Below are 17,463 nucleotides of genomic sequence, written 5' to 3' on the forward strand. Positions count from 1 at the left end.
TGGTTGTCTTCACAGTATACCTTTATAGACCATTGGTGCTCCCACTGTAGGTCTAACTGTTTCACAATCTACTATGTATAATGGTATAAAGAAGATCTGCCTTTAGGAACCTCACATAGCTTGAGAACACAAAGACTTTCATTACAGCTACACCTGCACTTTCTTTAATATCTTTAATATGATAATTAAGTTATAATTTTGCAAGAATGTAGTCTAAGTGAAAGGAAAAAAGCTGCCCTAGGCTTCTGTAAAATTCTAGCTAAATCTTTTATTTTGTTATTAATTATTGCTAAATTAGTGATTTTCCACAGTGGAACAGTGGAAGGATAATGGATAGTGCTTTCTTTATAACTTTGCTATCCACGTCATCCTAGAACTACAGCAAAGATTATGTTGTGCATGTTACATCATATAGGTATGTCTCCAACCAAACACGTAAGCTGAACTTGGATCTATTATTTACTTTACTGGCAGCATGAACCAGAACATCCTGACAGCCCATCAACATTTCATTTCTCAACAGCAGAATGGCACATGCTCATCCTTTTATCTTCCTCCTCTATATTACTGATTTTGTAGCTGCATCTTAATCTATGTTTGCGTGGTAAATAGAGGTGCTTAGGGGGGCTATACTTGAGTTGATGGGTTTTTAATAAAATAGTTTGAACTTGGGTGGTTTAGTCCTGTACTTACTGGCATATTCATGTGTACTGCCACTGTGTTTTAAAAAGCTAATGGTTTCATTTCTAATTATTTTTTAAAGGAACTATTTGTAAGTTTTGCTATTGTTTCATAGCCAATTATAGCATTAACAGCTCTTTACTTACCAGTCTTGCCAAGAGCTTGAGCCATTGTTGCGTTTACAAGACAAGAGGTTATAATACACCACCTGAGAGGTGCTAATTATTCGGGGTGACGGGATGCTACAGTCACAGCTGGACTGGAGCTAGGTGGTTCAGTAGGAGAAAAGAACCAATTTCAGCTGGTGGAGACAGCTCTTTTGAGTAAAGGAATGAGGTTTGATGTTGAACTTGCAAAGATTCTTCTGATCTGGTTAGTAGACAGCTGTTAATGCTAACGTTGGCTATGTAAGAATAATAAAACGTACAAATAGCTCCTTTAATTTGTTAGTTGTGCTTTAGTGGACATTATTTGGTGTCCTACTTGATCTGTAAGTGGGACACTTGATCATCCAGTTGGACAGATCCCTGATGAGACAGCCTAGTTCACTCCTACCAGCTAGCATGAGTCCAGCGTCCACATAAGTTATGGTTAATATGGTTCTACTATATCTTGAATCATGGCAACTGGGCAGTAATCACAAACCATTAGTACAAAAGGCAATTTCACAAATGTTTTGATTATAGCGCTTAATTATAAAATTCAATAATGAGAAGTTGCTCTAAAGTTTGGAGGTTTAATGTAATGATATTTATATGTGAACATCATCGAGTGACACTTTTATAGTAGAAATAAGAAACACACAACTGAGGGCAGGGACTCCTGGACTGGTCCCCAGCCATGAAGTAGTCTGTATCACAACTTCTCATTTGTTTTTATACAGATTCAATAAAGAAGATATAACAGTGGCGTGCTGTCAGTGCCCAGTTTAGGCTAAAAACAGACATCAATTAGAATGATACTGAAATTGAAGTACATCTTATCTCAGAACAGCTTTCTGTCTAATATAGGATCTGTTGCCTGTTTGCATTCATCATGTAATTTACTGCCCACCTGTGGTTGCATCATCAACCTAGCTTGCCTTCCATCTGTTGAAACTATCATTACTGTCATTTTGTGGGTATGACTGTGTCCCTTTAACAAAGGCAGGAGTTTCACAAGCAGAGAGGGAAGCAGATTGATTTGGAGGTTTGGAAAGCTCTAAGTACAGGTGTGAACACACCCTGGACGAATTCAGGACACATTTGAGATCTGATCACTCAGACCACATTCAGAGGTCTGGGCCACATGTGGCCACATTCTTTAGCAGTATGAACGCAAATGTGTCCAAGCCACATGATTAGTAATTAACCTAAAATGTTTTATAAATTATAAATATTTCTACAACCTTATTTCATTGTAGAGCTGTGCGCAACGCATTAATTCACTGAAACGCTCCATACCGCTCTCGCTCCCTAGCTTTCTCTCTCACTCATTCATATATACACACACACACATATACAGAAGCACATTTTAGCCATCAGCCTGATTGGCTAAAAACAACACCAAATACCTGTTTATTAGCATATGAAGCAGGGAAGCACTTCAAGTGCTCACTGGAGACGCATTTTAAAGCAGGTGTGAACAGGTGTGAGCTGACCACTTGTGATCAGATCACTGAAGATGCATGTTACTACCAGGTCTGAACAGGGCCTTTGACTGGTGATTATCTTCAGCTGAAGTGTGCAAGCTGTCCTTGACTCAGCTTCTACTGTTTTGAGATCATTGATGATTTTGCACACATCATGCACATGTGCAGACAGACCTTAACCTGTGGATTAAACGTTAAGAGACAACAGCAGCAAGTGAATGAGCAAATTATGCAAATGTATCATCTCTGTGCAAGATCTGCAGTAAATTTGAGAAGTTTAAGGCAGAATATTTTTACAGGAGTAGCATAGCTCCTGTCAGGAATAGCTCAATACATAGGTTGTGCATGGAGAGGGAAAGAGAGCGGTGATGCTGGTGACCGCAGCAGAGAGGTAGCTTGTTAATTAGAAGTTAGCAGTGTAGCTGTAAACATAGCAGTAACATATATGTGCACTTCAGGCTGTTTGTCAGTAAATAAACGCTACGACTCCACAAGATTGAAGTTCTAGCGTCTCCTCTGTGCAACACTGAGGCAGGAAAATGCATTGTCAGTTAATGGTAAACATGTTAAAGATTACCATAGAAGTGATTTTGAGACATTTTCCTCTATACTACACATTTGATATGTTTACTGTCAGTTCAAAAGAATAATCCTGGTGGTTGTTGGTTCTGCTTGCTTATCTGTAAAAGTTACAGCACATCATTGAGATATAAAATTTTGAAATGTGAGCTTTAGAGATGGAAGACATATCTCTGAATTTTGGAGATAGCCAGGCTCGGCTGTTGGAAGTATCTGTGCTAGTAAGCCTGTGAATATTCTCATTTGTCCAGGTCATAGTATCTCAAAGGAGTTTTAAATCGAAAGCAACTGGACTTGGTTATTTGTCTAGGAAGACGTTTCACCTCTCATCCAAGAGGCTTCATCAGTTCTTTCTCGCACCTGACCAGGCTGGGACTGGTCCAACTATCTGGTGTGGAGACCCAAGTATTTTTAACCTCTGGGAGGGGCTTTCACAAGGCTGATGATGTCATTGGTTCCCTTTGTGCTCCGTGTGCCAGCGACAGTCATTAGAGTGACTGTCTTGGTGGAGAGTTGGTTTCGACTTCGTTAGAGCCCTATTGTGTTATAACGACAGTCGTTGGAGTCACATGCCACTTGTGAACAGTTGTATTTCTTTGAGGTTAAATTGTTGAATCTCCTGGGAAGGGATGAAAGGGCAGCATTGTAAATTGGAGATAGGTGGTGTCTGAGGCCTCCTCCCCTGTTGAGGGATGGTTTCTCTACTTTCACATAGATGGCTTCTTTCACTCCTCTTTCGAACCACCTGTCCTCTCTGTCCAGGATGTGAACCTTGCTGTCCTCAAAGGAGTGGGCTTTCTCCTTAAGATGTAAGTGGACAGCAGAGTCCAAGCCTGAGGAGTTAGCTCTCCTGTGTTGGGCCATGCGTTTATGCAGTGGTTGTTTCGTTTCTCCAATGTAGAGGTCTTTGCATTCCTCATTGCATTGGACTGCATACACCAGGTTGCTTTTTCGGGTGTGTGGTGTTCTGTCCTTGGGGTGTACCAGTCTCTGTCTGAGTGTGTTGCTGGGTTTGAAATACACAGGGATACGGTGTTTGTTGAAGATCCCCCTGAGTTTTTCTGATACCCCAGACACATATGGGATGACTATGTTGTTTCTCTTGTTTGGTTTTTCTTTCTCAACCATTTTGCTACTTTTCTTTCTGGAAGCAGAAGCAGTTTTCACAAAGGTCCAGTTAGGGTAACCACAAGTTGTGAGGGCGCCTCTCAGGTGCTTGTGTTCTACCCTTTGGGCCTGTGAGCTGGTGGGTACGTTATCAGCTCTGTGTTGCAGGGTTCTGATAACACCAAGCTTGTGTTCCAGAGGGTGGTGTGAGTCGAAAAGTAGATATTGGTCTGTATGTGTGGGTTTTCTGTATACCCCAATGAGGAGGCTCCTGTCCTTTTTCATGGGGACGTCACAATCTAAGAAGGGCAGACTATTGTCCTTGACATCCTCTCTGGTGAACTTGATGTTTTTGTCCACTGAGTTAATGTGTTCGGTAAAAGCTTGCACCTGTTTGGTTTTGATTTTAACCCATGTGTCGTCCACATATCTGAACCAGTGGCTCGGTGTAGTTTCTTCAAAGGAGTTCAGAGCCCTGTTCTCTACCTCCTCCATGTATAGATTTGCCACAATGGGGGATACTGGTGAACCCATGGCACAGCCATGTTTTTGTCTGTAAAATTTGCCGTCAAACTGGAAATATGTAGTGTTTAGGCATAAATCCAGAAGCTGGCAAATGTGTCCGGGTTTGGGATTTGTTCGGTTTTGCAGGGAGTTGTCCTGTGTGAGTCATTCTCTTACCGTGGCCGAAGCCTCCACGGTTGGAATGCAGGTAAAAAGAGAAGTCACATCATAGGAAACCATGGTTTCATCTGGCTCCATTTTTAAGTTCCAGACTTTACTCACAAAGTCTATGGAGTTTTGGATGTGGTGTGGGGTGTTGCCCACCAAAGGTGCCAGGATATTGGTTATGTATTTGGCTATGTTGTATGTGACCGAGTTTATGCTGCTGACAATTGGCCTGAGCGGGGCCCCTTCTTTATGGATTTTGGGGAGTCCATATAGGCAGGGGATGGAGTCCTGGGGATAAAGCCGGTAATATTGTGTTTTGTCAATGACCCCTTCTTTTTGCAGTTGTTGTAGACATTCTATCACCTTCTTTTTATAACCATTGGTCGGGTCTCGTTTCAGAGTTTCATAGGTGTTAGAGTCGCTGAGTAGTGCAGAGATCTTGGCCTGGTCAGGTGCGAGAAAGAACTGATGAAGCCTCTTGGATGAGAGGTGAAACGTCTTCCTAGACAAATGACCAAGTCCAGTTGCTTTCGATTTAAAACTCCTTTGAGATATCTGTGCTAGTGACTAATCTAATGGAGCACTGCAAGAATTCTTCAAGAACATTTTGAGATCAACCTATGAAAAAAATATTACATTCATGCAATCGTAAACGCTGAGCATTTTGAACCCTTTTTTAGTGGCAAAACCGAAGATAGAGAACTGAAATTAGACTCCAAAAGCAGAAAATAAGTTTGATAAAACACAGAAAAAATGAGGAGTGTAACCAAAACTAGACTATTTGCTTTTCATGAAGGCAACACATGCTACTGCTGGGAGCAACTGCTGCTGCTGGAACAGCATCTATTGATGACGACAGTGAATTGAACCAGACATAAATTCGATGCTCATGAATTAAAGCCCAGTCAGTTGCAGAGTTCACCTAAAGCCTTGTGTAAACGCTGTTCTGTAATGATATCTGAAGAAGAAAGAGATCTGAGCAACACAGAAACTCCATTACAGGACAGAAGATGAATAGTGTATATTTTTAAACGTATTGCATTGTTGATATGAACGATCAGTACATCACCAAAATTCAAAGGACAATACTTTATAACTTAAGTTCTAATATTTGGTCCTAGATGCCGCTTTCTTGATTTCTTGCTTTCATTTTCTGTTCAGCTATGTGGACACTATTTACACTGGAGACCCAGTTTAACTTCCATTTGTTTGTCAGTTTTTTTTAGCTTTTTGACAACAAATATACTTACATGGTGTGATGCACTGGAAATGACAGGAAAACCTGCAGAGAGTTTGTATAAAAGTTTTACTATTTCATTTGTTGGGGTTGCAGTATGATTATTTTTCTTGAGGCCACCCCAAGGTGCTGGACTTTCACTTACTTCCCACTTCCTTCCTTTTCTGGGTTAACTTCATGAGGTCCAAGACTTTTAAGTATGCAAAGACAGCATTCATTTATGTCAAAAAGTAAAAATGTACCACTCGAACCGTACCTTATTTCAGATGACACTGACACAAATGAAATAATGTGCATAATTCTTGGTATAGTTTGTGCATTTCTCTACTGAGCTACATATGATCACGCTGGTCTCCGCCCTTGTTACAGTTCCATCTATTTATTACAGTTACATTTGCACTGAATTACATTGTTCCGCCCATGAGATACAACATCACAGTAAACTGAAGAAAACAATTAAATGAGCTGATGACTGGTGATATGTCTGTGTTGATCCATCCATAATATGCATACTGTAGGTCACTCGTTTCACAAATTTAGTCACTGCAAAATTCCACATGCTCACTTGTCTTGATGGGTTCGCCCAGGCTGGCTTCAGATTATATTCAGGTCTGTGTGTGTGGACCCGTGAAGATTATGTCCTAACCTGAGATCTATTCGTCGGTATTGCAGAGACATTTATTTTTCTATCTTGAGATTACATGATTGATTTGGGCACAATTTGAAGATTTGTGACTTTAATAATAACATGATTGAAAACAATGCTTTTCCTGTTGACAGCAGCAGTTTGAATCATGACAACATGATTTCAAATCATGTAAATTTTATTTTGAAATTAGTTCCTTAAACTTGAACATCTCTTTAACTATGCCTTGTCTGTCCAACTGACCGTTCGCTAAAACCCACCTCCCTTCAGTTATAGTTGCTCAGCAGGTGAAGTTTTCTGCTCTGGCACCGCATGATGCAGTTCATCTCATATCACAGGCTTTTTTTTTGTAATAGCACAAGCTTCAATGTGTGTTTGAGACATGGTATAGTGAACACTAACCGACTGAGGCTAAAGCTAAACCTTACAGCTAAAAAGTCAGCAGTCATTGATCAGTGTAGTAGATAGTTCATCATAGAAGTGTAGGCTAAAATGTTATTTGTTATAACATAAAGTTAATTATAGAAACACACTTAGACAAGGAAACGAGGTTAGATTTCTGCTTTAATCTCTGTATTGTCAAACGGTTCAGCGTGCTTCTACCAAACTCAATGACCAATGAGTTTGGCAAATATAACACTGTTAAATGCAGGTTTGGCTGAAGTCCTGACCAAACCTGATACACCAAAGACTGTACATAAAGATGGACGTAGCCTCAGTGAGATCATACATAGGTTATTCATGAGTGGTGATGAAGCTCACAGTGGGCTGCTCTTCAACTGCCATCTTAGCAGTGCCTGACTCCATCTAACTGCCGGCCAATCCCAGAATGGGAATTACACATAATTTTAAGCCTTAATAAAATGTAAATAAGTGAGTTATATTAACCCCCCACCTCCTCCTCCATACAGTAATGAAGTTGAGCATTTTATCATAGGAGTCTACTGAATGGGGTTTGACCCGCTTTTGGAGCCAGTCCCAGTTGGCCATTCAAGGAACTGTATGAACTTTGTGTTAGCTTCTTTTTTCAGCCACAGAATTTGTAACCTTACAAAATAAGGCAGATAGCCAATGACATGCCCCATGCCTATGTAGATACGATGTAGTAAATTAAGTGAATTAGATGGACATGCTAACATTTCCAGCTTCAATTAGAGCAGGTAATCCATTCCTTCAGCTTGGGGAAGTGGTTAAGCAAATGGTCAGTGTGGTCATTAGCTTTAACAATTTAGGGCTTCAAATTTTAGATGCGCACTTTTGTTGTGTCTGTTAGCTCTTGTATTTTGCAGACTGAAGGACTGCTCTTTATATTGCTGTGCAAAGCAGGGACCAGATGCATTGTGAATCCTGTCACCACTTTTTATTTAAATACCTTGAAAACAGGTCAACTACTGTAAAATCATGCAAAATGAGTGACCCATCCCTTCCCAATCTCCAGTGACTCTGACACGTGTTCAGGGCTGTAAAATATTTCAGTCACTTCCTGTTTCTCACCCTGTAGCTATGTAATCTGAAATTCACACATTTTACATTGTCTTTGAGAATGATCTTCCATATTATACCAGAACCACGAGATCTTTATATGTCACATGTTATATAATCACATCATCACACAGCTGTGTGTTCGTGTGTTGTGTTGCCAGGGTTTCTGGCCATCAGTAGAAATGTAATTATTCCACCAATCAGAGGATGATCATTTTCATTACTGCCTTGCAGCCAGTATCTGAATGTGGACAAGTGATGATCAAAGCCAAACAGCACGTGCTGTAGTCTTTCCATAAGGTCCATCCCGCTGAACACCAGCCAGAGAAAATGATTCAGAGTCTTTACATCTCCAATTCTTGTGAGTTCACACAACAAATAAAAACATAATACTGCGTAGACATCAGAGTCCTCATGGTCTATTTCACACTCTGGAGTCAAAGTCTGATCTGTGTCCTCACTGTGCTGGCCTGCATGAGCTTAGGTTGTGGATGTGTAGGAGGCCAACACAGCAAATTGTCTGGAGTTTGTCCGGTTGAGCTTAGCTGAGATCAGTTTGGTTGACTTGTCTTTTAGTTGTCTCTCAGCTCCACAGCAGGCTCAGTCCAGCTCCTGTTTGTTGAGCTTAGCCTGGATCGGCAGTGTGAAATAAACTGAAATGCATCCTGCCTCTCCTCTTGCGGCGCTTCAGCTCGACATCTTTTTATCTCCTACTTCAGGAGCCACTGATTCACTGAGAAGAGAAGAGAAGAGAAGAGAAGAGAAGAGAAGAGAAGAGAAGAGAAGAGAAGAGAAGAGAAGAGAAGAGAAGAGAAGAGAAGAGATAATTAGTAACAGAAAGGATAAGGAGAGTGCGGTGAAACAGAATGGCTGCCTCAGGTTTCAGAAGTTGAGAAAGACAAAGTGAAAAGTAAAATGTTTCTCTGAGAAAGGACAAGAAGAAGAAAAGGTAGGGGAGGAAAGACTAAAACTTTGTGCAGGTTATGAGAATGTAGCGTATTCACAGTGACTTTGCAGACAAAACATCAAACAAAATTAATTGAGAATAGCAGTGGGAAAAAAATGTAGAAATGTTTAGAAAATCATTTGCTTTCTCTTTGTGAAGTTTAGCCTGCATGACACTCAGTCACAGGTGGTTGTTGCCACTATGACGTACTACATAGTACCTGCTATATAGAATCAGTATGTTGTATGGATTTGGGATGTGGCAACAGGTTCGGGATCTGATCGATTTGCTCTCTCTGTTTTCAAGTTGGTAGCAGCTTCCCAAAGTAGCTGTTAGATGTAAAGTGAAGGCAAGTCAGTTTTTTTTACAGTACCTTAAGAAGTATTCAGAGCCCTTCAGTTTTGAATTCATTGTGTTGTAGATTCAATTTAAAATAAACATTTAAGCTAAAAAATTTGGGGCAGGTTCAATCTACACTCAGTAACTCATAATAACAAAGTGAAAACATGTCTTTTAGAAAGAGTTGACCCTTAAGTCACCACTTCTACTTTGTAGAAGCCTCTTTGGGAGCAATTACTGCTTTGGGTCTTCCTGAGTTATTTCTTTACAAGCTTTGCACACCTGGATTTGGGCACTTTATCCCATTCTTCCTGACAGATCCTCTCAAGCTCCCTCAGATTGGATGGGAGGTCTCTGTGATAGCCATGATCAGGTCTCTCCACAGATGTTCTATGGGGTTTAAGTCTAGGCTTTTGCTGGGACACTGGAGGACAGTCAGAAACTTGTGCCGAAGCCACTCCAGCGTTGTCTTAGCCATATGCTTCAGGTCATTGTTGTACTGAATGGTGAACTCTCGCTCCAGTGAAAGGGCACATGCACTATGATGCAGGTTTTCTTCATGGACCTCTCTGTATCTGTCTGTAGTCATCCTTCCCTCAACTCTGATCAGTGTTCATGTCTCTGACCAGAGCCCCCCTCCCACAAGAGTCCTGTTTGTTCCAAACTTCATTTCATAATTATTGGAGCCATTTTGCTCCTGGGAACTCTCAAATGGTTGTATCAATTGCCCTTGCCAATTCCTTATTATCAGGATGTCCCAATAACATCCTCCAGTTGGTCCAAAATGTTGCAACATGAGTACTGACAGGAACTAGAAAAAGAGACCATATGTCTCCTGTGTTAGCTTCTCTGCACTGACTCCCTGTAGAATCCAGAATAGAATCTAAATCTTCTCGGGCACCTCGGTGGCAAACCTGGTAGAGCACGTACCATTAAGGCTTAGTCCTCACCGCAGCGGCCGGGGGTTTGAATCCGACCCACGGCCCTTTGCTGCATGTCATCCCCTCTCTCTCTTTCTCTCCCCAACTTTCCTGTCTCTCTCTCACTGTACCTATAAATAAAGGCATAATAAGCCAGAAAAAAAAGAAGAATTTAAAATCCTCCCCCTCACCCACAAAGCCAGCTTATGGTTTGGGCTGGCTCAGGTTTGCCTTCAACCATCCCTTACTTATGCTGCAATAGGCCCATCCTGTCAGTGGACATTATGCACTGAGCACCTCTCCCCTCCTCTCCCTCTCAATCTGTACGCATTAATACCCCGTTAATACATGTTACCAACTCTGCGTGACTCTCTCATAGATTTGTACTTTCTTGTCTCTCTCCCCCTTGCATTACGTTATGTTCTCTCTCTCCCCCTCTCCCTCACCCTCTTTTTGCTCTCAAGCCAGCCAGTCGAGACAGATGGCCACCCACCCAGAGCCCAGTTCTGCTCAAGGTTTCTTCCTGTTAAAAGGGAGTTTTTCTTTGCCACTGTCGCTTAGTGCTTGCTCATGGGGGAATGTTGCGTCTCTGTAAATAATATTATGAAGTGTATGGTCTGGACCTGCTGTATGTGCCCTGAGACAACTTCTGTTATGATTTGGCCCCATATGAATAAAATTGACTTGATTAAAGTTTTAGACACTGAATGAGCTTCATCCTCAATAACTTTTCTTTATTCTTCTGATTTGTATCTGCAAATTTAATAGTTTTGGACAACAACTGAAGCACAGAGGAGTAAGATTTATCAGGTGGCGGCTGATCAGGCAATATGTGTTAATAGGATAAATTCATTGTAGAAGCTGTTTTTTTAAAAATTGGATTTATTGATAATAACAATGCAAATAGAGCCCTAACACACCCACATATCAGTTGGCTTGTGTTTGAGCCTCTGTAGCCGACCATCACTGGTAGTTCTTGCAGTGTATTCTACACCTTTGGCATGATTAGACCTTTCAGCATGTTAAATCTGGCACAGGCAGTCGATGAGGAAGAACTCTGACTGGTTGATGAGCCTTGAAAATCAGCAGTTTCAACCATTTAGTTCAATTTCTCCTTATTTTTTACATCCGCTCAATCTTTTTTTGGATTCCAAGCACATGCTAGATTCAGTGTGTTGTAAAACTGGCAGAGTAATTGCTGCCACGGAGCATATGTGCACTTTCACAGTCAACTCGTCATTTGCTATCGTCTTTGCGCTCTGATCAAATGCAACTTTTAACAGAAGTTGTGAAACATTGCAAAACTTTTCATCAGTCAAAGTCAATCACTGAGGACAGCTTTGTGTGTCAAGGCCCAAAGACCCCACTGCTTAACAAATAGAGAAAACCAGACAGAAGCAAAAGGACTGGAAGTACAGACTGGAAATCAATGGGTGTGAGCGAGAGAAGAACAAAGTGAAAGACAAGAAGAGAAATTCAGAGTGATTAAGACTGTGAGAAAGAAAAAATAACTTGAGCCAAAAGAGAAATGCATTTGCTTATTTCCCACCAGGGATCCTCTCATCACCAGTGAGTGCTGTCTGCTTTCTTTATCGTCTCTTTCCTTCACTCGGTCTGTAAGAGCAGAGTCTTTACCTCAGCTCTCTGGCCCACTGTTTGATTATCTGCCTTCACGACTTCTAAAGAATGCAGTAATATTTGATTTCTGTGTCTGCAAGAGAATATTAGCAAATACAGCCAGTGGCTGCTACATAGTTTATCTAAGAGTCTGGTCACCAGTCCAGAACAGAAGATGTGCAACTCTTTGCACAATACTACAACACAATATATACCCCAAATGCAACCATGAAGTATCCTACAGTTTTATGAGCAGACGTTGTATGTTTCTATGTAATGAGCTGTTATCTTTGGTAATGATTCACATGTGATGATGGGAGCTGATTAGATCACTTCAAAATATGATTATTACTGCAGGGATAATCATATGCTGTGGCCAGCAACTGGCAGCACGCTGGCCAATAATGGCAATAATCCTCTTTAGTGATTTTACCGACAACATAAAAGGTGTTTTTTGCAGCAGTGCTTTATTTCTTTATTCTTTATGCTGTATTTAAAGCTATTTTGAGCTTTTATTCTGTAATGTTCTGACAAGAGGTTCCAAATGTTTTGTTGCATGGTTGACAGACCGCTGACACACAATGTGTGATATAAAAAAAAATTACACAAGTTCAGTAAATCTGTCAAACATATGTGACTTTGGGCCACAGCACCACATATGCGAACAGTAACAGCAAATTCCAGTTGCATTTTTATAAATCAGTTTCTTAAATTCGCCTTTGATTACATTCTGGTTACCATGTAATGGATTACAAAAAAACTGGCCCGAGGCCAAACTTACTCACTGCCCCCTGACATTGCGGTATGTGCTTGAATTTTTTGACAGACTTTATTCCTTACAAAGTCTGGATTGTGGCATCAGTGAACTCCTATGATATTAATAACATCCAATTATTGGCTGGAGCAGGTTAGAGTGTTGTAAAGGTTTAGCTGTCGTTGGAGGGCCCAGTTTTCTCAGAATGGAGTATTTTCTTGCTGAATATCCATTTAAGTGGCAAACACAAGTGAGTTAAGGGCTTGTTGCATTCATTTATGAATCATGAAGCTTCAGTCTGAATGAATATAGAGTTCATAGAGTTTGTAGTTGTTAGGAAAATTCTCTCACTCCAACGTTCTGCCTCAGGGTCTTTATGCGGGCACTGTGAGGGGGAACATCCTCTGTTATAACACACAACTGTGTAATATCCAAACTTTTGAATATTATGAAACTTGCATTGTTTACATCAATGTTCATGAGCCGACATGTTGCTGTATTTCTTGAGACATTATCGCCACCACTGTCTGGAGCTTAGTAACCTTTCTCACAGGGTTTCACTGTTTTGGGTTGTTTTTCTGGATCATTTTCAGAGGCCCTGTGGATAACCTACTCACTTTTGTGACAGCTGTAATGAAACAAGCAAATAAAAGTAAGTGAATCAAGCGCTAACACTACAGTGCCTGGATGCAGTGACACATGAAAGCTGGAGGTGATGACATCAATATGATTGACTGAAGCTTTCATGCAATTTCTTAAAGACGATTAATACTGTGTTTGTCTTGCATTATGTAAGTAAATGACAACATTTACAGCATTTTCTCTCCGAGGTCATTGGGAAAACAAAACAGACTGCTGCAGTGCTAGCTAATGGTACTTCACCAATAAAAAACGGTTTTAAAGTGGTTGAAGACTAAGAAGTCAGTGAGCACTCAGTTTCCAACCAGCATGCCAGAGTCCACAAACAGATCTGCCACAGTGTGAGACGATGTTCCGAAAACCAGACTCTGTCTGTTTGGCACTATTTCATGAAGTTTGCCTCTGAGTGATCCCAGCTTTGCCTGCAGCTTTCGGCTGAGAGTTGATACTTGTTAGTTATTCAAACAGTAACAAAATAATGAGAAACTAATCTGATGTCTAAAGCATCACAGTCACCACATCCCCAGCTCTCCCAGGTTTTGTGTTTGTCATCATTTCAATCATGAAGTCCAGAGAGTAACATTTTTACATTTTAAAGGGCCTTGATCACAAAAACACAATATGATTCTCTCATTATTGTCACATCGCACGTTAAATTATCTAATTATACAGCCACCCTGCTGCTTACATCTAACTTATTATATTTGTTATATAGCGTTATATACAGTGTGAAATTATCAATGAAGTAGGATAAACGTTCTCAATCCAAATTAATATATTGTACGTTGAACTTAATACATATATAGCAATTATGTGTATTTGCTTTTATTATCTGTTTGTTTCTCTTTTTAGCACAGCTCCATCCACTGTACCTGACTCTATGGGCCAGTGGGGCTAATGCACTGCCCTTATATAGCGCTATTCAAGTCTTATCAACTACTCAAAGCACTTTACGCTACAAGTCACATTCACCCATTCATCCACACATTCATACAGTGGTCTTTCTGTGCATTCAGCACTTTTCTATCACACACACACACTCACACACTGATGATACATCAGGGGCACTTTGGGGTTCTGGAGGAGCCAGGGATCAAACCACCGACTTTCCGATTAGTATCTCTGCCTCCTGAGCCACAGCTGCCCTGAACGTGATGTTGTAGCCAGAAACTGTGATAAAACTGAACAACGTCTCGTCCAGCTCAGCTTTAATTAGGTCCACATATTATTTCTGCAAATGTTCTCTGGGACTGCACAGAATATGTTTGCTCTCTGTCTGTTCTCCACTCTCAGTCTCCCCTCAGCACATCTCTCTTTTCTTCATAAAGTCCAACACTGTTGTCTGAGAGAAAACTCAGTGCCACTGTGTCCTCTGTTCTCTTTGACCTTGAATAGAGAAACTTTTGTCGGGGCTCTGTTTTGTAACAAGCCATTATCAAAAGGAAGCAGAGTCCATGAAAACCACTGATGTTGTGGAGAGCAGATCAGTAGCAAAGATATTCACAGAGCCACAAAGGAGGCTGGCAAGTGTATTTTTCCTGAAGGATATGAAGACTCCTACACTCAACACTTCAACACTTCAACGTTTGTTGTGTGTGTGTGTGTGTGTGTGTGAGTGTGTGTGTGTGTGTGTGAGTGTGTGTGATGTACCAGCTTTTCTTTAACTCGAACTAGCTCACCTACGCATACCTGATTTTACATCCGCACCAACAGACAATATATATACACACACACATATGGTGTGGGAGTGTATTGTCTTTGGATGTATATCTATTATATAATCTCCCTCTCACTCCCATGTGTCTGTGTGTCTGTGTGTGTGTGTCTGTATATGTGTGTGGGGGGGGTCCTCTATCATGGTCTGGGAGCTTGAGGGTTGTATCCTATCAGGACCTGGGGACCTCTAATCCATACTGGACACTATCCCTGCCACTTGGTTATGGCTCTCAGGTTCCCAGTTTTACCCCGCCATCTTGTTACATCCTGAATCAAGGTTCTGACACTCACTAATCCTTGCCCTCCCTCTTTTCATTGCTGGTAGAGACTTGTGGTGCTGGACTTTGGAAGGAACCCTCCTTTTGAAGAGCTGACATCTGTAGCTTCGATATTCTCCAGCTTACTATTCCATCTGGGTATCTGATGACTGGTGGGTGCACAAGTCGATGGCTTGGGTATTATTCCACCACTGAGCTGCCTTCTCGGCACCTGTCTTACCCTCTGGAGGTATTTGGCTGTGGATGATTCTTGCATTGGCTCTCTTTGGCCTGTGGGATACCCAGGAATGTAAAGCTGTCCTGTACATCCGCTATCTTGCCTTCTGATAACACCATCCCTGCAGTCACCTCTCTTTGTCACCATGTGGTCACACTTATCCAGTCGGAATGACATCCTGACATCCTCACTATATACAGTGGCAAGAAAAAGTAAGTGAATCCTTTGGAATTACTTCAATTTATGTGTGAGTTTGTCCTAAATTATGATCAGATCTTACAATCATGAAGAAATACTATCTATTTTTAACTAATAACAAACAAATCACACAAATGTCTGTCTCTGGGCCTGAACAGCTCGCCATCATCGAGAGGAAAATAAATTCCCAAGTGTCTTCCAGGATCATGTCAGGGTGGCTGCCGACCCGCTGAAGCTCAGCAGAAGTTGGGTGAGGCAGAAGGACAATGGCCATAAACATGAAAGTAAGGCTGCATCCACAGTAACACCTTTTTTTTAATTTTAAACTGACATTTTAAAATGAGAACAATCTCCGTACATACCTGAAAATGGATATCACATGACCAAATGGATATCCTGTACACTAGGCATAGGCCAGTGTGACCAAAAAGCAGGTTATCTACTCTGCAGTTGGTGAAAGCTGCAGCAAATACTACCAACGAGGAACAGCAAAGACATTTGTAGTGTTAAAATGCAGAATTTAACAGCTGTTACCAAAGACAACAAGGTCAGCAATGTTTGTAGTTCATTATACATGTTGAATTCACCACTGAAAGTCGTGACTGATAACTCCAGGAACACACTGCCTGTGTTGCATGTCTGTGGGGGCTGCGTTGCTGAACTGCTGCATGTGTGTGTTCACACCGACTGTGCATGGCGTCGCTGCTACTGCTAGCTCTATCTCGCTCGGGTTTCCAAGCTACTTGATTTCTTTTCATCACAAATAAATTTCCAATTTATTTTTGACAAAAAATGTCACTAAATGCCACTCCACATGCAGCTGATAAAATGATTAAAAACATATATATATATATATTTATGTCTGTATCATATTCAGATTCAGTCTAGACATAGACAGCTATGGTAAAAGGTGTCAACTGTATGTAATGATGGTAGTATGAAGTCAGTATCACTGTAAACAGCTGAGAACTGTATGCATCAAGCATGAAAAATATGCGAGACACTGAATCTCTAGATTACGTGACGCACTGCAAAGCATGAGACACATCTCATGCAGGCAGTGAGTCGGCCCTAACCCATTAGCATGGGCGCAAAAATGAAAACCAAGATGTTTTGCAGCCGCCACACACACACCACGCACACAGTGTGCTCCCAGCCTAAGACCCAATCAGGAGACAAACATGGGCGTCTGCATCATGGTTACCAAAAGGCTCAGTTTTTGCCCATCCAGACTACAACACAATCCCAGAGTTTTCAAACTAAAACTGGTCCAGCAATGTTTCCACACCAGGTGTAAATGTAGCAAAGTTGGAGTGGTCCAGTCAGAACTGAGACCTTAACCCAGTACATATGCTGTGGAGTGAGCTGAAGAGAGCCGCTCACACCAGACATCCTCAGAGCATGTCTGAGCTGAAGCATCTCTGCAAGAAGAATGGTCCAAAATTCATCCTGAACATTGTGCAGCTCTGATCAGCAGCTCCTGGAAGAGCTGGTTTGAAGTTATTGCTGCCAAAGGAGGTTCGCCCAGTTCTTAAATCCAAGGGCACACTTATTTTTTTTTTCCCACTGTATATATTATTTTCATATGTGTTTCATCCTTCTTTTACCCCAAGGAGATTCTCAGCACAGGGCTGACAAAGAGCTCTATTCAGTCAACCTTCCTTCCCTGCTTGATGCAGCTTTAATGATAAGCTGTATCTCTACACTCATGAGGACCTACCACTGACACTCACAACGAATTTAAACCTTACACATCAATATCTCTTCTTGTCAAGAGTCTAAACAAACTAATACATTTCATGCTG

General features: G+C 41.2%; 1 protein-coding gene across 2 annotated transcripts in view; it reads right to left on the reverse strand.

The window, feature by feature from the left end:
• LOC139618672 (carbonic anhydrase-related protein 10-like) overlaps positions 1–17,463 on the reverse strand; it is a 144,297-nt gene that overhangs the window by 30,656 nt on the left and 96,178 nt on the right. Inside the window, exon 9 of one of the 2 annotated variants that reach the window (XM_071474814.1) lies at positions 7,898–8,767. The exons of the other annotated variant lie outside the window; for it this stretch is intronic. Coding sequence (XP_071330915.1) covers positions 8,745–8,767 — 23 coding nt within the window. The 3' untranslated portion in view covers positions 7,898–8,744. Of the gene's footprint in view, positions 1–7,897; positions 8,768–17,463 lie in introns of those variants that run through there. 2 annotated transcript variants of the gene reach the window in all.

This window comes from Trachinotus anak, unplaced genomic scaffold, assembly GCF_046630095.1.
Source record: "Trachinotus anak isolate AG129_WGS33_773 ecotype Australia unplaced genomic scaffold, CSIRO_AGI_Tana_v1 ptg000003l, whole genome shotgun sequence".
Classification (NCBI taxonomy): domain Eukaryota; kingdom Metazoa; phylum Chordata; class Actinopteri; order Carangiformes; family Carangidae; genus Trachinotus; species Trachinotus anak.